We start from the raw sequence: 26,846 nt of genomic DNA, 5'->3' as shown, positions 1-26,846 counted from the left end.
TCACTTGCTGTTTCCGCCACATCCACAGCTACTTCTCCACCGAAATCTGGAACCCCTCAAAATCATCCATGAGGACTGGATCCAACTTATTCCAAATTCCTGTTAATGTTGATATCGTGACCTCTTCCCATGAATCACAAACGTTCACAATGGCATCTAGGAATAGTGAATCCTTTCCAGGAGGTTTTCCATTTACTTTGCCCAGATCCATCAGAGGCATCACTATCGATGGCACCGATATCCTTACGAAATGTGTGTCTTAAATAAGATCGAAATTACTGAAAGTTGAAATTACTCCTGGATCCATGGGCTGGAGAAGGTTGTATTAGCAGGCATGAAACCAACATTAATCTCATTGCACATCTCCATCTGAGCTCTTGGGTGACGAGGTGTGTTATCAATTAGCAGTAATATTTTGAAAAGAATCTTTTTTAAAATCATTTTTAAGGTTTACTTATTTACATTGAGAGAGAGAAAGAGAGAGCGAGCATGTGTGTGACAGTGGGGGAGGGGCAGAGAGAGGGGGAGAGAGAATCTCAAGCAGGCTCCATGCTGTCAGCTAAGAGCCCCACATGGGGCTCGATCTCACGAACCAGGAGTTCATGACCCAAGCCGAAATCAAGAGCTCAACTCCCAACCAACTGGGCCACCCAGGCACCCCAGAATCTTTTTTTCTGAGCAGTAGGTCTCAATGGCAGGCTTAAAAATTTAGTAAACCGTACTGCAAACAGATGTGCTATCATCCATTCTTGGTTATTACATTTACAGAGCACAGGCAGAATAGATTTAGCATAATTCTTTTTTTTTTAAGTTTATTTATTTATTTTGAGAGCAAGAGAGAGAGAGTGTGTGAGCAGAGGAGGGGCAGAGAGAGAGGGAGAGAGAGAGAATTCTAAGCAGGCTCCACCCGGTCAGTGAGGAGCCCGATGCGGGGCTCGAACTCACAAACCGCAAGTTCATGGCCTGAGCTGAAATCAAGAGTCAGACACTTAACCGACGGAGCCACCCAGGCACCCCCAGATTTAGCATAGTTCTTAAGGGCCCTAGAATTTTCAGAATGGTCACTGAGCACTGGCTTCCACTTAAAGTCACCAACTGCATTAGCCTCTAGCAAGAGTCAGCCTGCCCTTTGAAGCCAGGCATTGACTTCTCCTCTCTAGCCATAAAAGTCCTACATGGCATCTTCTTCCAAACGAAGCCTGTTTCATCTACGTGGAAATCTAGTGTGTAGTGTAGCCACCTTCATGAATGGTCTTAGCTGGATCTTCTGGAGAACTTGCTGGAGCTTCTACACCAGCACCTGTTGGCTGCTTCACTGTGAACTTTTATACTGTGGAGATGGCTTCTTTCCTTAAACCTCATGATCTAACCTCTGCTAGCTTCAGACTTTCCTTCTGCAGCTTCCTCACCTCCCAGCCTTCATAGAATGGGAGAGAGGGTGTTGCTCTGTACCAGGCTTTGGCTTAAGGGAACGTTGTGGCTGCTCTGATCGTCTCTCCAGACCACTCAAACTTTCTCCGTATCAGCAATCAGGCTGTTTTGCTTTATCATTCATGTGTTCACTGGAGTGGCTCTTCTCACTTCCTTCCAGAACTTTTCCTTCATTCACAGTGTGGCTAACTGGTCGGCACGAGAAGCCTAGCTTTTGGCCTACCTTGGCTTTCAACCTGCCTTCCTCAAAGCTGCGTCCTTTCTAGCTTTTGACTTAAAGTGAGAGGTGTGTGATTCTTCTTTTCATTTGGACACCTGGGGACCACTGTAGGGTTATTAACTGGCCTAATCCCAGTATTGTCATGTTTCCAGGAGGAGAGGGGTCCCAAAGAAGAGAGATGGGGGAACGGCCAGTGGGCGGAGTCGTTGGAACACACACAACATTTATTAAGTTTACTCTCTTCTATGGGTGTGGTTCGTGGTGCCCCAAAACATCCCAGTAGTAACACTAAAGAGCACTGATCACAGATCACCATGGCAAATGTAACAATAATGACAAAGTTCGACACAGAGCCGTGAAGCGAACAAATACTGTTGGAAAACGGTACCAACAGAGTCGCTTGCTGCAGCGCAGGCACACACCTTCCACCGTAAAAAACGCGGCATCTGAGAAGCATAGTAAAACGTGGTACGTCTATACGGTATGCAAGTACCGCCATCCACTTGACCCCTTCCCACGTCATTCTGCAAATGGGACCATCTTCAGTCGTTCGATGCAATTTACATGGATGCCGAGAGCATTCTGAGAGGCAGGTAGGAATGAGCTATTCAAGTGGCTTCAGGTCCGTCATTTCACACTCCCAGGATCCATCAGGGCAAGGAACAACACCGCCCACCCCCGTGAGTGAGTGAGTGAGTGAGTGAGCAAGCGGGAACGCCACAGAATGTGCTATCTGACCACTCGATGCCAAACCAAAGTTGGTATTTTAAACTCCTATTTAGAAACTCTTCTGTTTCTAATATGCTTTCTTACTTTCCTTTTTTTTAGAGGTGGGGGAGGGCAGTTCTTAAATATTTACATTAAATAGCTCAGAAGCACAGATGTGCTTCTGCTGTCTGTTTATTCAAGTTCAATGGACGTGCTGTCAGGCCCCATCAGTTCCTCCTGGACAGGGAGGGTGCTGCAAAAGCAGAGGTGAGCACGACACAGACATCAAGACACAAAACTTGTTTTCATGAAAACGTCAGGCTGACAAATCAGGTTACGTTTTCTGTCGCCCTGTACAAGGACGTCATCAACAGACCTCTAGCACCCTGAGTTGAAGATCAAGACAACACCCCCTAGATATAATTACCAGATGAACATCAGGGTCAGCGTGTGCCCCAAGAGGATCCGGTAACGGAAGAGATCCAGGAAACTTCCGGTCTCCCTGTAGCTTCTGCTGGCCGGATATGTTAGTGAGAACGTACACTTGAGCTTGTGGTTCCTCTTGGCAATGAGGTACAGAGCCGCTTCAGCCTCACTCAGCCGACCCTGGGAGTATAACCAACGAGGTGATTCAGGAATGAATCTGAAAGAGACGTCATTAAAGGCTGTATATTCATATAGGTACACGGGCACAGGAAGGAGCATGTAGATTTCCTCACCACAACTGGATTCCACGTGAGGTTTAAAACCAACTCTTCCAATGACATGGGGGGGGGGGTCCCCTTCAACAGCGTGCCAGTGTTAAACAGTGGTCTGCTTTACGAATGGAAACCAAGAACACACTTCCAAAACAGCAGCCAAAAAAAAAAAAAAGTAAGCAGTATGCATTTCCTTTTGAATAAATTTTAATAGATAAATGACAAGTTAAGCCTAGAATACTGAAAAATTCAAATTTTTCATAAAGCACAGGTCGGAGAGAGGGCTCTAAATCATAGCCATGTGTTAGAACAGTACCACAGAGTGAACAGGTGTTTAAGTTCTGACAAAGCTTCACAAGATAAAAATATTTATCGTCTTATCAGAAAAAAATAAATTTTTAAGAAGTGTTTTTAACATAGTGATATGTTATTAAGAAGGCAGAGATTATTTTAAGATTCTACATGAAAATTAAACAGGGTTTAGCCCATCTCAGCTACTTTTGAGCATTTCCACCTTCAAAATACTCGAATTAGCTGATACACTTGCTTTAATATGTCCTCAGGATATTTCCTGCCCCCCCCCCCAAGATCTTAAAGAATAAAAGTCATCTCCTGGTTAACTTTCAGTTACATAACAACAATTCTTTTCTACTGAATACTGAATACTGAATGTCAGTGATGTCACCACTGGTATTTTCCAATTGTTCCAAGACTTAACTATGATGTGTCTCCTCTCACAGCCGTGTGCACACTTCTAGAGGACCGAGGACTTGTGAAAGGCCAAACTGTGATAGGAACACAGACACGCATTTAATAAATACAGCAGCCAGTGCCTTTTGACCTAATGTGACATTATTTGCCTAAAATGAAACTTCTCTAAGGAAACTTGGCTATTTAAGGTGCCTTTTGGAATTCTTCATGCCCTTCTGTAAGGGCGGTGAAGTGGCAACAAAACCCACAGAATTTGGAACTTCACGGACAGCCAGTCGGTCGATAACCATTTGTTGAGCACATTCGATTTTGTATTGAGCTGTGTAGTAGGTGCTCAGAGGAAACAGAAAGGCACGAATTCTCCCAGAGCTTTGCTGCTGGACAGAGAATATCCATGCAGATCTGATTGTCAACAAAAGCAGGAATGTAGGCCATCCTTTATTTCCTTCTTTATTGCCCTCTGATTATTATTACTAATACACAAGGTGGATGATCGAGTAAAATATCGTTCTCTTGGAAGTTAGGTCTGCCGATCATCAAGTGGACCGACTGACCCTATCCACAAGGCCGCTTACAAGGTACCACATAAGCATCAGCTGAGTCTAAATGCAAATAAAAAAGAGCATAAATGAAGCCTATTGTGATGAATGTAGACAGTACACCTGGGAGAGATAAGTGAGCTACCAGAAGTCTATCATAATAAAAATCAAAAACAAGGAGAACTGGGAGGTAAGAAAAAAAAAAAAAAGACAAGGAAATAGCCAAAATACTAACAGTCATTATCTTTGGGTAATTTAGGTCATTTTTCCCTTCTCCTTAAACTTCCATTGTTTCCAGAATTGTTGATAAGCATTAATTATCGTTAAAATGTTTATAAATCGGGGCGCCTGAGTGGCTCAGTCGGTTAACCGTCTGACTCTGGCTCAGGTCATGATCTCACGGTCCATGGGTTCAAGCCCCATGTCGGGCTCTGTGCTGACAGCCCGGAGCCTGCTTCAGATTCTGTGTCTCCCTCTCTCTCTGCCCCTTCCCTGCTCATGCTCTGTTTCTGTCTCTCTCTTTCAAGAAATAAATACATAAATAAGAATATATAATAATAATTATAATAAATAAATAAAATATTTATAATAAATAAATAAAATAATTATAATAAATAAACAAATAAGAAGAAATAAATAAACATTAAAAATTAAAAAATGTTTATAAATCATGGTTAAAGATGAGACATGACAGATATTGAGGCTTTGGATATTTGAGTTAATCAAGTATTTCTACTTGGGAAAGCATGTATCTTGGGCACTAACTGAGGACCAGACATGTTCCCACATTTGGGGAAGCCAATGAGCTTTCTTATACAAAGGCTCACCTATCTGCTAATGGATGGACTTGGGAATGTAAATTCTGACACATGCAGATTTTTCATATCAAACAGCAAGAGGTGTTTTGAAAGAAAAAGCAGTCTTTGAACACACTGCCCTCTCAGTAGTGCTGGGGACAACTTCAGAAGCCACGGTGCTAATTTAACAATGTTGCCTCTGCTCGAAACATGTCCTGTGAATCTCTTAGAAGATGGAAAATCTTTGTAAATTATGGGAGTGTGATTTTTTTAAGTAAAGCTGCTCAAATCCAAGTACTGTGAAAACGAGGAATTTTGTAAACTAAGTGATAATGTTTCTAGGAAAAAACACAAGGTATGACCCTAAAATAATGTGACATTTTCGTATGTGGCTGACAGCTAATTCTGAAGGCTGATTCCAGATGTTTTTGTGCCAACACCTGCCCAACAGATACGAGGGATCTTCTGTGGGGAAGGCCCTGGGCTTTGCTGCTGGGGGACACGTAGCCAAGCCGAGAGCCTGCAACCGTCAGGGAGCTCCTGGTACAGAGAGACGGGCTCCACTCCAGCACGAGGTGGAAATAAGAACCCCACTCGAAGGGCATGGGTTTAGTGCTGCAGAATTCAGAAGCAAATGACTTGCAGCTAGAGGTGTGATCAGAAGTTTGGAGGGGGTGGCAATTTGAGCACTCCAGAAGGCTAGGAGTTAAACAGGAAGAAATGGAGAGAAGGGTGTTGAAGGGGCAGGTGCAGCAGTGAGTAGGAGGTAGGGAAGCAGGCCAGCGCCAGGTGAGTGCTGGAAACTCCATGCAGCCGGCTGTGTCTGGAACACAGGGTATGGGAAACAGGGTGGGAGAAAATCAGGGCAGATCAGCTGGAGGCCGACTGTGGGAAGGCTCGCATTCCAGGCCTATTTCAGTTTTACATGCTCTTGTCTCTCCGTTTCCTATTTTTTCCTGACCTGAATTCATTTCCCAGTGAGTAGATGTCCCCACCTAGCGCTGGGCCATAAACACTCTTCCGACTGAGCCAGCCAGACGCCCCACTGTTATATTCATTTTTGTGCTTAATTCTCTTATTTCAAAGGGAATACAGAAACAGATTGCAGCTCAACCCTCACCAAATCTCAATTAGTGGAACTTGAAGAAAGAACTACTGCGTTAAAGATGTATCTGAAGGAAAATTCTACTACAGTTATCCCTCATTTTACGGCATAGAAGTTGGGACCGCCGGCTGAAAGTTTCGTTTATTCCAAAGATTCTAATGGTTCAAATCAGAGGTCTGAAACCTCAGGAGACAGCCTTTCACAAGCACATTGAAACTTCTAGTGAAGTAAAATTAAAAACTCGAACTTCTTAAGCACATCATTAAACTGATGAAATAAGAGATGAACCAAGTATTACTTTGCGACTAAAGATCCGAATGCAGTACGGTATTTACAGGCAAAACTGGGTTCCTTAGCCCCAACAAGATGGTCAGCATTTAATGTTAATTTTACGGAGAACTCTGTAAATGTCTCTGAAATATCTGTTTTATTGTTACCGGACTCTATTTGGGGAAAAATGTTAATAAATAACATTCCTGTATTCTATATTATGTGATACATATTCTATAACAAACAATATTAATAAAGTGTCTGCTGTGGGGAAAAAGCACTGATAAGATAGCTCTACGTTGGTGGCTCACCTCCCGCATTTGGAGAGCCACAGTGGGGCATCTGGGCAAGTTGTTTGGAGCACCCTGACCAGGCATTGAGCCCATCCACCCTACGGGTTTCTGCCATATGTGAGAATCTTCCCGCACCCACGTTTAGAGGCCCTGAGATAACAGTCACGCGCAGGATAAAGAGGTGCCACTACGCATTGGATACGGATGGAGTGTCCTGTGGTATCGTACCTGGGCCATACACCTAGCACGTGATCTGATCCAGCCTAAAGATCTTTACGCTTGAGGCATTAGAAATGGGTACCCTGGGTCAACAACTCGAAGGTTCAAATATGGTCTACGGAGAGGTTACTTCAAATAAGGGATACCTGCATTCTGAATTAATTAAGCATCTCTCCTCCCAGCATCTGCCAAGCTTTGGAGTGCTTGTGGAATTTAGCTCTTCACCAAAGTCAGTTCAGGTAAACTCCTGAAAGGGAATAACGCCACTCATTGACCCGCATCCTCTTAAGACATTCCTTCTGCGTATTAAACCTCTTAGAGGAAAAACTACTTACAAAGATAGGAGGAAGACCACTGTTCCCTGCAGGTTAACCAGAATGGCGAGGGTCCTCCAGGAGCGGATGAAGTATCCCAACAGGGCATACTGGGCGATGCCAACCGCAAAGAAGAGGCCACCGATCGATCCTAATTCAGGGAAGAGACGCCTGTTACTGGAGACGGCACCCTCCCTGTCACCCTCTCCAACCCAAGTCACAAGCCAATGCCTTCCTTGGGAGACATCAACAGGAAAGAAAATCCTACCCAAATATTGAGTATCAGATGATAAAAGTGGAAGAGAGGCCAGCAAGTTAGTGGAAAAGGAGGAAGGACAGGTGAAAAATATGAATGGCATGTGGTCAAGATGACTTGTAAGGGTTTGTCCAAATGCCTTCTGCATTGAAGGCTGTGTTGACATCTGCCTGAGCATGTGCTGAAGCTTAGACGATGTTTTCCTGGATGGTGGTAAGGTTTTTAGGTCATGAGATGATTGCAGCAGTGGGACTTCATCTTATCACAGGGCTGTGCCTCAAATCCTTATTTTAAATCACAGGCTGCTCCTCAGCTCTCCCAACTGCCCTTCCCTACTTCATTTATTATCACCAGATATATGACATTTTCTATTTGTTTCTTGTCTGTCTCCATGACACATGGATTTTCGCCAGCACCCTGATGGAAAAAAATCAACCATGGGATTATTAAAAAAAAAAATCCTACGTTTTTTGAAATAAATGCTGAGACGGGAAGTAGGCCCACTAGCTTTGCTCAATATACTTGTGAATTTATACCTCGGACACACTTTTTATAATTACTACCATCACCATCGGTAGCGGTAATAGCTACTATTTATCGTGTATTAATAAATGTATTACATACATTGTCCTACAAAGCAGGTGCCATTGTGGACCACGCACAAGGAGGAAGCAGCACAGAGAGGTTGGATGCCACTGTTAGGGCACGGAGCTGTGCACAGCATGCCTGAGACCATACCCCGATCTGCCTGACTACAGAGCCTGTGATGCTATACCAATCCTCTCTCTCCGCCCTTCTGGGGAGAAGCAGGCTTCTGGGGGCAACCCACAGCAATGGGACGATCTTGTTACAAGACTCCTCTACGACGATCCCATAAAAGAAATGTTTACTTGTATTCTTGCCCACAGGCTTTCATTTTCTAGCAATGATGACTTGTAGGCTCTGTGCCCTGGTGAGGAAAGGGGGGAAGAAGGGAGAGCCGAGACAGCATCTTCAGCGTGTTCTGAGCATGTGGTCAGATAAGTAAGGGAGTGGGGACGCCATGATTTCCCTGGAAACTTAAGATAATCAATAGCTATTACAGGTTCATTACAGTGTATCAGACAGCACCTAGCTTGCAAGAGTAAGACTTTCTGTCCTTGCTCAGAACAGCTCCGAGCACTTGGTATCCACGGACAACAAGGTAGGTGAAAGGAAGACAGCCCACAAAATGGGACTGTTTTAGAGGGGCTGAGTTCAGACCCCAGTTCTGCCACTTGCTGTTGTGCGACCTTGGGCAAATCACTAAACGTCTCTGAGCCTCACTTTCCTCATCGGTAAAACAGAAATAATACTACCTACCTCAAAGAGTAGCTGTTAGCTTCAGATGGAATAATGCATGCTATGCAAATGTTAGCTATACTATCCTGCTGTGACACAGGTATGGCCCTTGACATCTATTAACCTCCCCCTACCCCCAAACAAAGCCATCTGGAAGCCTCCTGTGGTGAGTATCTGCTACAAAATATTGTCTACCTAGCACTATGCCTAATTCCAATATTCCTTCTCTCTTCTGGAGAGCGGACCTCTCTTTACTTCATCCCCGTGGTTCAAGTGGGGGCTGACCATCCTGGTCCCCCTCACTGCAGTGACCCCTGCTGGGCCAGTCGAGCTCTTACCCAGGATTATTTTTTAAGTAGGCTCTACACCCGACGTGGGGCTTGAACTCACAACCTCAATACCTGGAGTCGCATGCTTCACTGACTGAAGCAGCCAGGCACCCCTTACACAGGATTTTAAAATACTGTACTTGGTGGTGAAACCTGAGAGCTATAGCGTCCCATCCGTGACTGTGCAGCAGAAGCTTCTCAGGGAGGATGGGGGGCAGAGACGAGGAGCATCTGACTTCCTGGTTCCAGGCATCTCTGAGGCCTGGCTTGGGTATATTATCCAAATAATTTCCCTTTATATGCAGATGTTCAGCAGAGTTGAGTCTCCATTACTTACGATCGGTAAGAGTTGGTATCAATTGGGTATGATGGACAAGAGGAAATGATTCCAAGGGGTCTAGTTTAATGGCCTTAAAGACTGTGATGACCATGCACAGAGGTGCTGGAAGATGGAAAATGCAGGTGAAAGAAAGCAGTATTTTTATTTGAGGGTCCAACTGACATTCATATCTAATGTCCAGCAAGAAGCTGCACGTGTATGCCTGGAAATGACAATGGAGATAAGGTGTGGAGATGGAGGTGTGGTAAGGCTCTAGGTATTTGGTAAAAAAAATTAATGAAAAAAAATGAACACTTCCAATCACCATTTTTGCATCTTGTAATTCTGGAGTACCAGACTGGTGGTTTTATAACTGTTTGTGGGCGGTTAAATATTTATCCCAGTTTTCAGATGTCTTTTCTGTTTAAGTAATTTTCAAGCCTGCTATTTTTGCTCCATTTGAACTAGTAAAAGCCAAATTGTGGCAGGTGAGACTTCATTTTTTTGTAAAGGGTGCCAGCGAACCACCCAGTTTTCAAGCAAAGCTTCGAGGTCCCCCCGATTCCTTTCTCTCCCCACTCCGATCCTTCAGCAAGTCACTGTCCCACCAAAATCCAGCTCAAATGGACCTCCTCGCTGCTCCTCTCCCTGCACCTGTCTATGCTTGCATCACGTTTTGCGGGCCAACCACAACCACCTCCCGAATGACCCCTCAATTCCTCCTCTTGTCCCTCAACAGTCCATTCTCCACACCTCTGCCAGAGGCGTCTTCCTGTATCCTATGTGATCCTACTGCTCCACTATTTCATTCGCCCGCTGACTTCTCACTGCACTTTGAATACAAACAAATTCCTCATTTGGCCTAGCGCGGGGCCTATGTCATCCGGTCCCTCCAGCGTGTCTCTCCCCGGCCCACGGAATCAGTATTTAGTAAAATACAGTAAGAAGGTGCCGGGAGAGGCGTGTCTAGGATCTATGTCTGAGCCATTTTTCAGTTTAAGGTGAAAACAGTTAACGCCGCCGTTCTGAGGAAACAGACCCTCTCAGAACAATCTGGAGACAATCTGTGAGGATAGGAGGCAAGCTCCGGCCCCAGGGGAGACTTTCTACAGAGCAGTATGAATACAATGACTCATTCAAGGTCATACAGATCAAACTCTGGAACGCAAATCTAATGGTTAGATAGTCCCAAGTCCAAGTGCATTTTTGGACTCTGGGGTTAAACTGGTGCCCAACAGGGTTTTCTGGGGCAGCTCACTATCTGCGTTATGTACACGGAGTGAAGCAGTACCTGCGAGCGCCCAGTAGGCGGTGCCCACACATTCGTTCAGCAGGACAAAGGCCACCAGCGACATTCCTCCGTTCATCACACCCACCAGGAAGCGAGTTATTGCAAAGAACTCATAGGAGGGGGAAAACCCATTTGCAATGGCAAATAAGATGTCAAGAGCAAAACCTGGAATAAGAGGAACAGCGGTCAACAATCCAGACACAAGACAGCATTTGATCAAAGTAACAAATTATACTCATTACATTTGTAAAGATAAATCTTTGTAAGCTTAAATTTTCTGAGCCGTGCTCTTTTAAAACTGTAAAAGGAAACTGTAAAGAAAAACCGAAGTTTTTCTTTATTCGTTACAAGTGGATATCTGTCCATCATGCACCATTGTTATTCACAATAACGTTGGAAATGGAAAAATCCCAGCTCAGACTCAGCTTGTCAAGAGAACTCCACTGAGTCTTACACAACACAGTTGAACTGAACCGACACACAAGATATAAGGAAATGGATCCAGTACTCTGGTTCCATCTCTGTTCTCCTTAGAACCATGGTATAAATTAGAATTCAGGAGGTGCCGAAAGCACCATCATTTCTGAAAAGCTTAACTGCAAATACATGGCCTTCCTCAGGTATGCTGCTGGTCCTTTTAACACGCTTTGCCAGAAGCAACTCTGGCTGCGGTGTGGCCTCCTGCCAGTGTAATAAAAATCAGTTCTGTATCCACATGGCAATTTCCTGAGAACCTTAAGGAAAGAGTCCCCTTGTTATTTCCCTGAGAACCTTCAGGAAATAAGTCCTCCTAGTCAGTTCATGAACAGTCTAACACGTTACCTGTGAGATAGACTTTTTTCCTCCCGAAGCGATCTGAAAGCTGACCAAAAGAGATAACTCCCACGAACACACCACTGAAGAAGAAAGAGCTTGCTGCGCTGACTTTGTAGGATCTGTTGGCAATTAAAAACCACTAGGGGAAGAAAAAACAAAAGGGACACTGAGATCACAGAAAAGACGGATGGACGGAGTTAGCTATTAAAAAAAAAAGAAAAAAAAAAACACAACAGATGTACAACCAAAACTTGAACACTGGAAATTGTCTACTGCATGACTCATTACTAACCAGGATTTGGTAGGTCATCTACCTTGGATAATATCCAAGATTTTGTCATCAGAAACACTAGAATTCATTATTATAATGTGCTGCCACAATACTGTATACACATCTTATCACAACACTGAATACGGTATGAGGGCTACTTTTATATATGCATTTGGTGGCTACGTCCCTCTTCTTAAGCCCCTGTATTTTTTTTTTAAGTTTATTTGTTTATTTTGAGAGACAGAACATGTGCATGTGGGAGGGGCAGAGAGAGAGGAAGACAGAATCTTAAGCAGATTCCGCACTGCCAGCATGGAGCCCAATGCGGGGCTCAAACTCAAGAACTGAGAGATCTTGACCTGAGCTGAAATCAGGAGTTGGATGCTTAACCTACTGAGCCACCCAGTTGCCCCCATACAATAGAACATTATGCAACCTTAAAAGGGAAGGAGATTTTGACAAGCTACGACAGAGATGAACCTTAACCTTATGCTAAGTGAAATAAGCAGACAAAAAAAAAAAGACAAATATTGTAAGAACTTATTTATGACTGTAATATTGTGATTTATAGTAAGAAACATATATTTGGTCTTCGTCCTCTATTCCTAGCACACAGTTCCTAAAAACCCTTGTAATTTCCTACAGAAATATTTAGTAGTTTTGTTCCCAGTTCCTGAAATAATTTCAGAGCAATAAAGGAGAGGCTGTTGTTTTAACAGCCTCTTTCAACCACACCTGAGTTTAGTAAGATCACTTTTGGAAAGCTCCTGGTTGGGGGCTCGTAGCCAGGGGAACCCTCCCCTATCTCCCACCCCCGCCTCCGGGAGGGGGTGAGGGGCTGGAATTGCCGATGGCCAATAATTTAATCAGTTACGCCTACATAATGACACCTCCCCAAAAACCCAAAGGGACAGGGGCTCGAAAAGCTTCTCAGCTGGTGAACACGTGGAGGAGCTGGGAGAGTGGTGCCCTGGGAGGGCGCGGGAGCCTGCGCCCCTTCCCACCACCTTGTCCCGGGCATCTCTTCCATCAGGCTGTTCCCAAGTTATATCCCTTGGAATAAACCAGTGATCTGGTAAGATGTCTTCCTGAGTTCCGTGAGCCACTCTGGCCAATTAATCTCTCCCGAGGAGGACATTGCAGGGACCTCTGATTTCTGGTGGACCAGAAGCCCAGGAAACGAAGCAGACTCGCATCTGGCGTCTGAAGGTGGCGGCAGGGTGAGCCTTGTGGAATCAGTGGGAATCAGTGGAATCTGATGCTACCTCCAGGTGGATGGTGTCAGAACTGAGTCGAGTTGTAGGACATCCAGCCGGTGAGGTGGAGCTGTGTGACGTGGGAACCTGCCTCACCTGCCCCCACAAACCCTACCTCACGCATCTGGTGGCCAGAAGGGTCCATGGTGAAGTAGTTGACAGTAAAGGAGGCACAGGGGGAAGCTTTTTCCTTCACCTAGAGTAGTCAAAGCCAGAGACGGAAAGTCAAATAAGGGTTGCTAGGGGCCGGGCGAATGGGGAGTTACTGTTTAATGGGAACAGGTTTTCAGTTTGGGATGATAGAAAAGTTCTCGAGATGGACGGTGGTGATGGTTGCATGACATGTGTATACTTAACACCACTGCACCCTCAAAACGGCTGAAGTGTTAACATTTTATGTTATTTTACCACAATAAAAAAAAAAAAAAAAAAACCTTGAGTACTATTATCTTGTGGTCTAGGGAAACTTATGAACTTAAAGAGAAGGCAATCACCCCTGCTTAAAATGCTATTATATGAAACCCTGTTGGCTGCTGTGTAAGGTGATATTTGGTTATAGAGGTAAAAGTGAACCTGCATCACAGAGACAGAGAAGCAGGAAATGCTTCTCTCTCCCCTTCGCCGCCCCCTCTCCTGGAGTCCCCGAAGACAGGCTTAGGAAGAGCCCCAACACGCAAGGAGGAGCCCCCCCCACCCCTCGGCTGTCCCTTTGCCTCTTGGACCTCCCTTCCCACGCTCTGACAAGCAGTCCTCAAGGCTCAGAGCACATCTGACTTCTCTCTTGTATGGCGATGGTGAAGTTCTTGACCACACAGCTTCTGGACATCTCTGTGCAGCAACAATAACAAAATTCATAGCAATGATGACTATAATATTCCCTGGAAAATAAACAAGGGTAACGCCTCCTCACTAATGCAGGACTCGACTTCTGAATTCCCCGGGTCTTCAGATGCAGTTCTTAACGAGGTTAGTGAACTGGTTTTCCCAGGCCCTTGTGGATGAGAAATCGCAGACTAGGGTGTCACTGCTTTTAGAAAAAGTAATCAGGAATTACTGCTCCTGGTGGCAGTCATGATTCAAATAAGAGGGAAGGAAGCGGTGTGACAAATATCTGCGATATGTTCTAGACAGGTTTCCGTTCGGGTATTCAACAAATATTTTATTAGTTTCTACTGAAGGTTGACAACTACACTAAACACTGGGAACACAGATTGAGTAAGTTGGACATGGTCCCTTCCCAAATAGACGGTCAGTGCCAGTGGAATAAACACACAGGGATAGACTAGGAGGGCAGCTCTTCAAATCAGGTAATCAGGGAAGGCTTCTCTAGGGAGGTGATGTTTGGACCTGAATGATGAGAAGTGACCACTCTGGAAAGCTGTTCAGGGAACATGAGAAGAAGTGCCCCTACCCTAAGGTGAAGGTCCAGCAGTGCGCCTCCAGCAAGTGCTATGATGAGGCCAGACAGGTGCATGCGTGTCAGACCACACAGAGCCCTGGGCCACGGAAGGAGCCGGATTACTCTAGTGCAAAGGGAAGATGTTGGATTACTGGAATTCTGTTTCCAAGGATCACTCTTAGAGAATGCATTACAACAGAGAAAAGTGGGAGTGGGGAGGCTAGTACCTTAGCTCAGGAGACCATGGTGGTCTGGATGAGGGCAGAAGCGATGGGGATGGAGAATTACAAGGACTTGTGATAGATTCCGAAGGCAGAAGTGGCAGACCTTCCTGATGGATGACACAGGGTGGGGGACGGAGAATCAAGGGCTTCACCTAAGTCGTTACCTTTGGCCACTCTGTGGATGACCTTTATGGAGGTGGAGAAGGTGGCAAGTGGGGACCAGGCATGTGGCGGGAAAGAAAGAACTCTGTTTGGACTTGCTGAGGTTGGGATGCCTATAAAACATCCAAGTGGCGATGCCGAGCAGAAATCTGGACACGAGTCTGGAGCTCCAGGGAGAGGTTATGAGGGTTTAAGAGGGTTTAAGAACCTGTAGAGAAGGAAGAGGCTCAGGACTGGGGCCCAGGACACCCCCATGTTCAGAGGCCGAGGAGAAGAATGCCCATTATAGCAAACTCACAAGTAGGACTCAGAGACGTAGCAAGAAAACAGGGCGGAATGTGGTGTTGGAAACGCTACAAGAAGAAATTGGATGTGGGGAGGAAGGGGTGGTCAAGCGCGTGGAATGCTGCTTTAGAGGTCAGGTGAGATAAGCACAGGGACATGCGGTTATATTTAGAAACAAACGGACACTTCAAAATAGCAATTGCGGTGAAGAGTGAATGGAAGCCAGACTGGAGGAGGACAAGGAATTGCTGGCAGCAGTTCTGTACAGAATGGCTTCCAGAAGTTTTGGCTGTGAAGAGGAAGCAAGAAATGGGACAGTGTGGGGACAGGTATGCGGGACAGATTATTGGCTTGTTTTCTTTTAACATGGGTGCATCCTGATGAGAGTGAGTCAGCAGAGAAGATATCCCTGCAGAAGAAAAATATCTGGAAAAGCAGGAAGGGATGGGCTTGAGGGTACAGAGCGGAGAGGTTAACCGTTCACAGAAGCCGGGAGATGTCGCGGTAAAGGGAGCCAGAGAGGAAAGGCAGAATGTGGACTCAGAAGCAGGCAGTGAAGAAACCCCTGCCTGATTGCGTCATTTCTTTTTCAGTGAAATATCAAGTGAGGTCACTAGCCGAAGGAGAGTAGAAGTGGGGGAAGGGGGCATTTCAAGTTTCAGGAGGACTATGACGGACTCCTCTGAGGAAAGGGACGTGACCCTTTCAAGGGAAATGTTGCAGGAGACTGCCGCACCATGGTGAATATACACTTGAGCTGTGTAGTTACCAATTTTGTGAGGAGGATGTTGGGAGTTAAGCTTACACAGAGTCGGGGACTTCTCAGGAGAATTACAAAGAGAGAGAGGCACCAGGGCGCTGTGGGGATTCACAAAAGAGTGATTAGTATAATACTGGAATATATGCAGTTTAAGGAGAAAAGCAGGCATAGGGGATTGTGGGTAGAGAAATAAATGTCCTGACCAGAAAAATCCCCTACATCATTAACCTCCCTGTACTTCCCATTCTTGCCCTGACTGAAGCTTGGTGGTCCCCTGCAGAAATCACTCAGTGAACCGGATCCCTCTCAACTGGAGCCTGCTTTTCCTTTTCCACCCATGGACCTGAGAGCCTGGGATGGGAGAAGATGACCAAACTTCAAAATCATCAACTCACGTGAAGGTCACATTACCAGACGGCGTAATCCACTACCCTTCTAGAGCTGACAGAGATGCTAGCTTGTTTTGAACAGTAGCCACTCTCCCTCTGTTCCATTGTAACAGCATGTTTACTGGGCATATGGCTACCCAGATTGAAGACTAATGTCCCAACCTCTCTCACAATTAGGTATGACACGTTATCAAGTTCTGCACAATGAATGCAAACAGAAGCACCATGTGGCAACTTCCAGGACTTTGTCTTAGGAGACGGGTGATTTACCCTTTGCCCCTTCTTCCTTTCTGTCCCACTACTCAGAATGTCCATGGGGAAGCTGGGGCTCTATCTGAGGCCATGATGAAGAGGGCCACAAATTAAGGATGGTGAAGTCAAAAGCTGAAGGAGCCTAGGTCCCTGAGAACACTGGGGTAGGGCCCAGGCATTGGCATATTTTTTAAGTTCTCCAGATGATTCTCCTAGGCAATCAGGTTAAGAACCCCCATCCTAGACCTAGTCATCTTTAATAGCTGTATCACCTCTAAAACCTTGACCGTGAACATCTTACTCACTCTCCTTCTACCCCCTTCTCTTCCAACTCACTTCCCCCAGTACCCTGCTCCAAACATTCTTGAAGCTCTTCAAGACCCCAGTCACCACACTCTACACTAACTGTAGAGTGACTCAGTATGGCCTGAGTCAGCAAAAGAGATTCAATCATAGTAAGAAGCTCTGATTTAAGGATCTGTAAAGGGTAAAATATATTGTAAAGTTCACATGAAAGAGTTCTGGAAGCTGAAGGATAAGCTCTATTTTGTAAAACAAAGTAGTTATTTTGGATTACAGATAGTTCTACTGTAGAATTTTCAATTCATGAGGAATGTCTACGGTGACATTTTTCTAGGTTGAAAAAGAAATCCAATATTACATATCCTGTTGGCCTAGAAAAGAAAGGACCATATTTGTCACAGGGATATCCCTTCTACAATGGCCAATAAACAAGACCTCATTGTATTGATTTTTAATATCCTGAAGTTCAAACAACTTCTTTTTATATTTTTTAAGTTGTTGGTATTTGCTTTGGTGTTTTTATGCCTTTAAAATGTGGTCTTCACCTTTGGTCCTGATTATCCCATACTTCGATTTTTACTAGTCTGTTTCTTTGGCCAAGGTGTTCAAGCTCATACTGATCTGTTTTGTGCTTAATTAAGAAGTGGCTAATCTGCCTTCTCAATAATCAACTGTTCTGTTGATCACATTTGTAGAACTCAAATCCACCAAGAAAGCCATAATAACCATTCTTCCAACAACTGGAAAGCTGTCGGCTTGGATACAGTTTTAGGATGAAGTAGCCCACAAGATGCGTGACCAGCAAATTCCAAATTCTGATTCTCAGTTTCATGTGTGAAAGTAATTTCCAGTAATTCTTCTTCATGTCAATGCTGGTTGGGGTAATGCACTTCCTTAGTTCTCCTGTAATACGTTCAGGAATGGATAAAAAAAAAAAAAACTAAAGGCATTGTCAAATTATAAAAAAAAAAAAAAAAAAAAAAAAGCAAAATTATGGGTGCCTGGGTGGCCTAGTTGGCTGAGCATCCAGCTGTTGGTTTCAGCTCAGGTCATGATCTCATGGTTTGTGGGATCGAGCCCCACATTGGGCTCTGCGCCGACACCATGGAGCCTGCTTGGGTTTTTTTTCTGTGTCTCTCTCCGTTTCTTTTTCTGCCCCTCCCCTGCTTGTGCTCTAACTGTCTCTCTCTCAAAATAAACCAATGTAAAAAAAAAAATTTTTTTTCAAAAATTAAAAAAAAAAAAAAAGCAAATTAAAGCATACAAAACTGAAACCCAGGAAAACTCCTTGACAGATCTAGGTAAACTGGGCATGGTTGATTTAGAAATGTCCATTCAGGGACTTAGGACAATGTGTTTACAACCAGCTTTCCATATGCACCACTCCCTAACACATGAGATTTTGGTTTGTTTTGTTTCCAACTTTTAAAACTTTTCAAATATACTTTATTTATCACATACCTACTATGTGATCTAAAGAGTTCTGTTTTGTCAAAGCTCAGACAAGACACACTAGGACCGTGATCCCTATAGTATTCAAGAAGATTGTACTGGTGTAAGGTTTTGGAAAGAGGTCACTCACCAGACTCGACTCAATTGCTAGCATGTTTTCTTATCCCTTTGGCCAATACTTAAACCAAGGTAAAATCCAAACCAGGATATCACCAGGTCATTGCAAACTAAACTATAATAAACCTAAATATGGTAACCATTATATTCTCAAAGAGTGTGTTTTTTATGAGGCATACATGTATAAATGTATAAGTCACTCAAATCCTTAACTGGCTAGAGAGTACTGGAGGGATGACTCTCTTATTATTTTAAGCGACAAGTCAAATTCCAAAGCTAGAATGTTCTTTTTTGTACAATTCATTTGAAACTGAAAAACCACTCACAAGTTGAAAAACCTGGAAATCTTCTTTTCCTATACATTAACAGACAAGAAAGAAGAGAAAGACAAAATATTTTCAGTCTTTCAGGATGACCTAGATAAATCCATTTCCGTCTTATAACCAACATCTGTATTTTTGTTCATATGCTTACCAAAATCATTGAGTTCATCAGCTGGGCATTTATTATACTGTATTTTCAAAAAGGATTTGAGGGGGCTAGCACTAAAAATGTGGGCAAAATCATTCACCCATCTAAAGAAAGTAGCCCGGAGGGAAAATCAGACACCAGCAGCAGATGCCTCAGACATAAAAGGTGAAAGGAACATAAATATGGTGAATACTGGCGTGGTACAGAGCCAGGTGCCATGCAGAGCCATCCAGCTCTTAAGGATGAAAAAAAGGCAAGAAAATAGAAGTGAAGAGTGTTGACTATTGACTGGGTAGCAGGGAAAGATCCAGGAAGATTTTTAATATCTGGATTCTTATTGCTTAGAGGCTTAGAATAAGATGTCACTTCCTGTAAAGGGTAAGTATTATGTGTGTCAACAAAAGGTGTTTTAGCTGTAACACAGAGATTGGAATAGACCCATCAAAGGTCATTATGGTGATCCAAGCCAGCCAGGATGGGGTGGGGGCCTCAGAGAAGAAAATGGATTCAAGATGGAAACAGAGATTTGGGTTGAGCCATCCATAAACAGCTATTATATGACACCAAGAGATCAATCACAGATTGAGTGAAGCTGGAAGATGACTTTTTAAAAAATTTTTTACTTTACATAGTGAGGTGGGGGAAAGGAAAAGGGAGAGAGAGAATCCCAAGCAGCCTCCATGCCCAGCGTGGAGCCCGACGCGGGGCTCAAACTCACGAACCGTGAGATCAGGACCTGAGCCGAAATCAAGAGCTGGACACTCAACCAACTGAGCCACCCAGGCATGCCTAGAGAGAAGATGAGTTTTAAAAGAAGTACCAAAATGTATTTTTAGCATCTCCCTTGAAATCATCAGACCTTAAGCTTTCTGGAAATGTCACAAGTCAATTCAGTCAATTCAGTCCTTTTTTCTGACATGGCAGAAATAGGATAATCTAAAAAAATTAATTATTGCTTCAAAATGGACGGCATGCTTATACAATCCTAAAAGTAAAATTAATGTCCAAGTAATGACAACTGCCTATCAAATGGAAAGGCACAGCACCTTATAACCAGATAATTAACAACCAACCAACTTTTGCATAATACTCTCCCCTTATCCCAACAACCACCTTTTAGAATTAGGTATTTATTATTATTATTATTAATTATTCCCATTTGATGGATGACGCAGCTGCAGCTCAAACATGATCACACTAGAGTAAGCCTTGGGGACTGTACCTGATGCTGACATCGGTCTCAAAACCTCCTTCTTTGAGTACTATGTACTCGAATTAGTTAAGTAGGACAACTGTGGGGCTAAATCAATGAAATAACACTATATTTAAGTGTGTTAAATCCCAAGCACAGAAATTCCCATATACCAGGGAAAGAGTTTCTATTTCTTAACCCTTAGCATGTGTTCCATCCAGGAGGCTATGAAAAAAAAAATCAACGATATTAGAACACTAGAAACATGTAGGTTTTTGTGGCTCAGGGTAACAGAATCAGGGGCTCCTGGAAAGGAGAGGGCAAAGGAAGAAAAGGAAGGTCCTGTGTCAGATATGAAGTTAAGGTCACATGACCCACGGGTGTGAGGAACATGAGAAGGCTCAGAGTGAGGAGAACAGAATAACTTAAAAATCAACCTCCAGGGGCACCTGGGTGGCTCAGTCGGTTAAGCGTCTGACTTCGGCTCAGGTCATGATCTCAAGGCTTGTGAGTTCGAGCCCCATGTTGAGCTCACTGCTGTAAGCACAGAGCTGCTTCGGATCTTCTGTCCCCCCACCCTCTCTCTCTACCCTTACCCTGCTTGGGCTCTCTCTCAAAAATAAATAAATCTTAAAAAAAATAAATCAATCAACTTCCAAAGTGTTTTTGAGGGTGGGCAGGGGAGGGATTTATCTCATTCCATGGTGCATGTTTTAAATACAAATACTTAAAATGTCTATATATTTTTAAAATATTTTACACTTTTTAAGTAATCTCTATACCCAGTGTGGGGCTCGAACCCCAAACTCCAAGATCAAAAGTTGCATGCACCACTGATCAAGCCAGCCAAGTGCCCCCAAATTTCTATACATTTTTTTAAGTTTATTTTTTATTTATTTTGGGTGAGAGAGAGAGGAGAGAGCGCATGCGCAAGCAGGGGAGGGGCAGAGAGAGAGGGAGAGAGAGAATCCCAAGCAGGCTCCACGCTGGCAGCCTAGAGCCTGATGCGGTGCTCAAACCCATGAACTGTGAGATTCATGACCTGAGCCAAAACCAAGAGTCGGACGCTGAACCGACGGAGGCACCCAGGTGCCCCCCAATTTCTGTATTTTTAAATGAACTTTTATCATGTACTCTTTGACATCCTCATATGACACACAGGAGCTTTTTCGCTAGCTTGCTTTTTCCCTCTGCTGAACAGCCCCATGCTACCTCACCCCTCCATACAGCACTAGAACACAGATTATAAGATGCTTCCAAAAATCGGTCAGGGCTATCAGGAGACGAATAAGCAAGAAGAGACCCTCTTAACTCTGAGAACTGAGTCACACACCCAGCCTCTGCCCTGGGCAACTTCTCACCGGCTCTGTCAATGTCACAAATTTGTCTTGTCTCTGCTCCGGTTTTTTTTCCTGTGATCTGAACTGCCCGCTCCTCCCCCTTCTATTGTAGGGTGACATTCCACGGAATGAGGGTTGAGAAACATGCTGTAGCCACAGACGACTCTAATGGAAGGAACAACACATTATGTAAACAAAAATCCTTTAGCCTAAGCTCTTCCAAGCAGGGGGTCATTTCCCTTCCCTAAGGAGGCTGTGCCTGCCTGTCCTTGTCTTGGCCCTCAGCGGTGAAAACGAATAATCCCTCACTCACATGTGAATAATACAGAGCCGCTGCCCTGCAGGGCCCATGGAGGGCACGGCTCCCCACAGGGAAACAAACGTTCATCACTCGACTTTGCGTGAAGCCTGGCACCTCCAGGAACTGATTGCCTCCTCCCAGTACAGCCCTCCCCCACTCACCCCAGCCCCCCTCGTCCCTGGTGGGCTCCTGTTCACCCTTCACGGCCCTGCCTGGTCCACCGAGTGGGTCCATCTCCCTCCCTACTTTGGCTTCAAGTATGATGTTTGGTGAATTACACATTTCCTTGTCTCTCGCGTAGGATGCTGAGAGCTTCTTACAGCCCTATTTGCGTCTAAGTGCTTACCTGTCAGGACCAGCACTAATTAAATATATGCTGAATTATTCATGCAACAAGAGTGAATGATGTGGGTTACAGGCATCTTCATATACAATATCTCGATGTCACGACTTCAAGGATTGAGTTGTGCGTTTATGGACAGGCAGGGCAGGAACGGCCTTACCAGTCACCCAGGGGCCACTGAGTGGCGCTCTCGTGACAGGAAGGGAGAGGGAGATCTGGAATCAGAGGGGTCTCCTAGAGGACATAGAGAATACTTTGGCTTTATTGCTAGCCTCTACATTAATGAGAAAGAAAACTATGGAGGAAAAAAAAATTCCCAAACGATGGCAGTTTCCTGCCTAGAAAGGCAAAGTCTGTTCCATTGAAACACGCTTCCCAAAGCCTGCTTTGGGCGAGCACTGTGAGCGGTCCACAAATACCTGCACTGAGACAAGTGTGGAGGGTCTGCGGGGGGTAAGAATGCTGCCGTGAACAACCCACAGACCATCAGTGACCCCGCAAGCCAGGCAGGGGCCGTGGCAGGTCTCAGAGTCGCGTCCAAGCCCCTTGCCTGGCTTCTGTGTCTCTGGGAAAGGTGAACTTGTTCACAAGCTTGGTGTCCACCACGAGCCCCGACTCGGACTTCCCCAGAGGGGGAACAGACCCCCCCCCAACCGTGGCACAGCCTACCTTCTACTCCCAGCAGTCCTGGCAGGCTAGCCAGAATGGGCAGACAAGACTGGGCCTGTGTTTTCTGACAGAGCTCTTTGTCACTGGAAGTCCCGCTTTAGGGAAAATCAAGTCATATTAGAAGTGCCGTAGCCCTACCCAGACTCTCAGCTTGTCAGTAGCTTCCCTGACACGCCTGCAGGTCATCCCTGAGGGCTCTGCACAGTGCTGGTTACGGTGGCTCCGTAGAAGATTCTGGATTCTCTGCTACCAAGTCCAACCAAATTTCAGCCCTCCGCCGTCCTGTATGTCCCATAAAAATATTTAGAGCCTCGTGCAGGAAAATCTCGCTTCAGTAGAAAATGCGGTAACAGAGGCCTCCAGCGATTCGGGACTACTTGGCCAGGGTATTTCAGGAACAGTTTCATGGTGATTAACTAACTTGCTTCATTTCAATGTAGTTGTCACTCTGAATTACCACTTAATGGGTGAAGTGTGCAGGCTATAACAATCAGTAGTGCAGGCATAAGGAAGCAAGACATTAAAAAAAAAAAAATTAGCCCCTAAAGCAATTATTGTAGTGAATTTTTCAAATAGTTTTAATACCCGGTCCTTTGACCCGAGGGTATGGCTTGGGGAAAATATATTAATCTCAAGATAATAATCAGTCAATTTCAGTTCTTCGATATCTACAATGATATTAAAGATTTCAACCTTACTCTTTTCGGTTGCAAACATTAATTAAGCATGATAATTGTGTGTCTCTGTGATATTTGGTACTTTCTGAATGAGTCAGAGCTCAGGGAATAATTTGAATACAGCAGACAGCAATTTGCTACATAAATTCACCCCAATGCCTATTAGCTCATTGTGAAATAGTCAAAGCTCCTAGATTAGAGGGGTTCTTTTTTGCATTAATACCAAGTTAATCACATCTACGTAACCTTTTATTCACCCTTCCCCAAACCTTCCATGAATAACTTCTGTAAGCCCTGACCTGAATGGAATAAGGTACCGGGTGGGAGTTTTAAAGTACGTATTTTGAATACCGTCTCCTGAAACGATAGAGCTCTACAGGATCCATCCTGGTATTTATTTTCAGGGGGATTAGGTGAGAGGTGAACAGGCTTTATGCTTGTTTTTTTTAAACCAAATACCAAATTTGGTTATTTTACACCAAATAATTTCCATCAGAACCATACAGCATCTATATACCACAAACCTGCATCTTAAGGGTATTTACCAACTACTGGGTAAGTCACTTACTGGGTAAGTTCAGGTGCCAGTTTCAATGCTACCCCCCTGGAGATTTGGAGGAGCAACTGTAGGAAAGCCTACAGAGGCCATTAAAATGGACTGCATGCTGACAGTCAGTGCAGGGTGTGCTTGGGGACCGCATCCGCTGAAATAAAGATGACCTCATCTGGGGGCGCGGAGACCAGCAGCTCCTAAAGGGGTGCTGGCGAGGGTGCGGCTGCGGTCGCCATCCTGCCCTCCACTAGTGGCCCCGGCTGCTCCATCAGCCTAGTTCTCTCTGTTCTTCCCTCTGCTGCTGCTTCTCTTCTGACTCTTGTCATTTTGGTAGCAGCGGCAAGAAACCTGGAAGCCGCCCATAGCACCCTCTTCGAACCACCCCCGGGACTTGGAACGCCACCCACACGGGGCTCCGATGTCCGGGGCGGAAGGAGAGTGTGGGAATTCACACGAGACGCCCACGGCCCGAGCGGTGGGCAGGAGAGCACGCAGCCTGCATACTCTATTTGCACCTCAAAATAAAAGGGGAAACATGAGATCTGCTGCACTAAAAACGCAAAGCAGAGAGCGTCCTCTCAGGTCCACCTGAATATAGCCGGAGGAGAGAGGTGTGTGGTACCATCCACACGAGGGCAGCCGGCTGCTGAGTCTAGATGCAGGTGGACTCCCGAGGAGCAGGGAGACTGCCACTCGTTTGACTTAATTCTCCTTCACTATTTTTTGTTATATCAGGAAACGAGTAAGTTTATTTGGGCTTGACAATTACTGAGGCTTAACTGAATCGTTACTACTTTGACAGTACTTGTGTGATTTATTGTTTTATGTTTTTTGGTGGCGGGGGGGAACGGCTGGCCAGGTTCCTCATGAGATGTTTACAAACATCCTGAGAGTTGTATGATCACCTTGGGGACAGCAAACTCATGAAAGATTTGCAGGTGGGCTGACCCCCTCTTCCCTTTTTTTTTTTTTTTTAACATTTTATTTATTTTTGAGAGACAGAGAGAGACAGAGCATGCGCAGGGGAGGGGCAGAAAGAGGGAGACACAGAGTCTGAAGCAGGATGCAGGCTCTGAGCTGTCAGCACAAAGCCTGACATGGGGCTCGAACTCACAAACCGTGAGATCATGCCCTGAGCTAAAGTCGGAAGCTTAACTGACTGAGCCAGCCAGGCGCCCCCTCCCTCTTACCTTCTACCTCAGTCATATGCCACAGTGGAAGGGCCACAGAAATCTGTGGCCCGGCTCCTCCATTTACAGTGTGACACTGAGTGAGCCACCAGCTACTCTGAGCTCACGAATTCTGATATTTTTAATTTGCGAGCCACAATGCAAACGCTATGACTGTCTGCCCTTCTTCCTTAGAATTCACTCTCTCAGAGGCAAATCCAAGCAGGTGACGGGCAGCCCGGGCTCGGTGAGGATTTATTTTGCTTAGCTTTCCACCCAACATGTATGCACCATGGGCCATCGTCCCACAGTCACCTGGCCGACCTTCATTCCCACCAACCCACCGACCCCATACCTCCAGCCACTCTTCCCAGGCAGAGCCAAGCTCCTCCCTCTGTTCTGCATGGAAGTGCTTCTGGGGCTGTGGAGGGCGGCTGGGGGCCATGGGGGTATGGAAGCCCTTGATCTCGCTTCTCTTCACTGACAGCAGCAAAGTACCTAGCTATTTTAAATCCTGAAATGCCAACTGAGAAGACGTTAAACCTAAAGGCTTCTGTCTGTTGAGAAAAAACAAGCCTGAAAATCACTGGAGTAGTGGAAAGAATATGGGCTCATCGAACCCAGACCGGTGACTTATTAAATACGTGATTTAGGGCAAATTCCTTCAACTTTCTGCCCACCAGTTGTTTCATCTATAGGGCAGGGCTATGGCCAGGACTAACGAAGCAGCACATGGGGAAGGTCTCTGAGAGAGAGAGCCTTTCCCATAAGAGCAAAATAAAGTAGTCATAGTTACCTGCCTCTTCACTCTCCTCTACCCACCGAACCTTATAAAACTCATCTGCACCCACAAACTCTTTGCGTGGAATGGTCTCACTGCAGCAGAGGATTCCGTGAGGACCGTGGACCTCTGTCTCGTTATGCGGCCAGCAATGCCACCTGCACTCCTCCATCAGCAGAGTGGGCAGGCCACGGTCGCCCTTGCGAAGCATCATGAACCCACTCAGGCCGGAAGCAGCCAGTTTAGCATCTGGGATGCCCCAAAGATAACCCGTCCCCATGCGGGATAACCCGTCCACCCCCTGGAGGTGCCCACAGAGCAGCAGTGCAGCAATATCTCCAACTGTGCAGCTGGACAGCCCCACCACCACCTGCCATTCTGGACACATCTCGGGGCACCTGCTGGAGACCAAGGATCACGGTCCGCACAGAGAATATTTGTGCCTTGAGATACACCTCTGAGGTAGATAACTGACCTCCTGATGGGACGGGAACCTCATGTGTGCCTCTCTACCACGGGAGGAAAGTAGCAGGCATCTATAAATCTATAATGCGAAGACATCTCAGGAATGAGAAAGGACAGGTGAGTAACAGGAAGGAGGGAGACAGGGTGGGGAAGGAGGAGTGAAAGACAAAGAGAAAAACAGGGAGGTACATGCAGAGAGAATGAGACAGAAACGTCAGAGAAAGAGAAAGGCAAGACAGAGACAGTGAGATAGACACAGAAAAAGGCAGAGAGGAAGAAATGGGAGGTAAATAACGAGAAAGGCAGAGATGGAGAGAGGTGAGGATAGAGAGAAACAGGTGCAGAGAGACAAAATGACAGAGAGCGGGAAAAAATAAGG

The 26,846-nt window shown here is 45.2% G+C and overlaps 1 protein-coding gene across 4 annotated transcripts in view; it reads right to left on the bottom strand.

Moving 5' to 3' along the window:
* SLC22A15 (solute carrier family 22 member 15) overlaps positions 1 to 26,846 on the bottom strand; it is a 79,830-nt gene that overhangs the window by 26,942 nt on the left and 26,042 nt on the right. For 3 of the 4 annotated variants that reach the window (XR_003420525.2, XM_027060811.2, XM_053214646.1), the window contains exons 3-6: positions 11,643 to 11,775; positions 10,821 to 10,985; positions 7,327 to 7,456; positions 2,787 to 3,002 (exon numbers count right to left, since the gene is read on the bottom strand). Coding sequence is in view for 3 of the 4 variants with exons in the window: in XM_027060811.2 (XP_026916612.1) it covers positions 2,787 to 3,002; positions 7,327 to 7,456; positions 10,821 to 10,985; positions 11,643 to 11,775 (644 nt within the window). In the remaining variant the exon portion in view is untranslated. The other variant, XM_053214647.1, reaches the window with a different exon arrangement.

Source organism: Acinonyx jubatus, chromosome C1, assembly GCF_027475565.1.
Source record: "Acinonyx jubatus isolate Ajub_Pintada_27869175 chromosome C1, VMU_Ajub_asm_v1.0, whole genome shotgun sequence".
In the NCBI taxonomy this organism is placed as follows: domain Eukaryota; kingdom Metazoa; phylum Chordata; class Mammalia; order Carnivora; family Felidae; genus Acinonyx; species Acinonyx jubatus.
The sequence above is the reverse complement of the archived record's forward strand: the minus strand, read 5'-3'. Positions and strand labels throughout refer to the sequence as shown.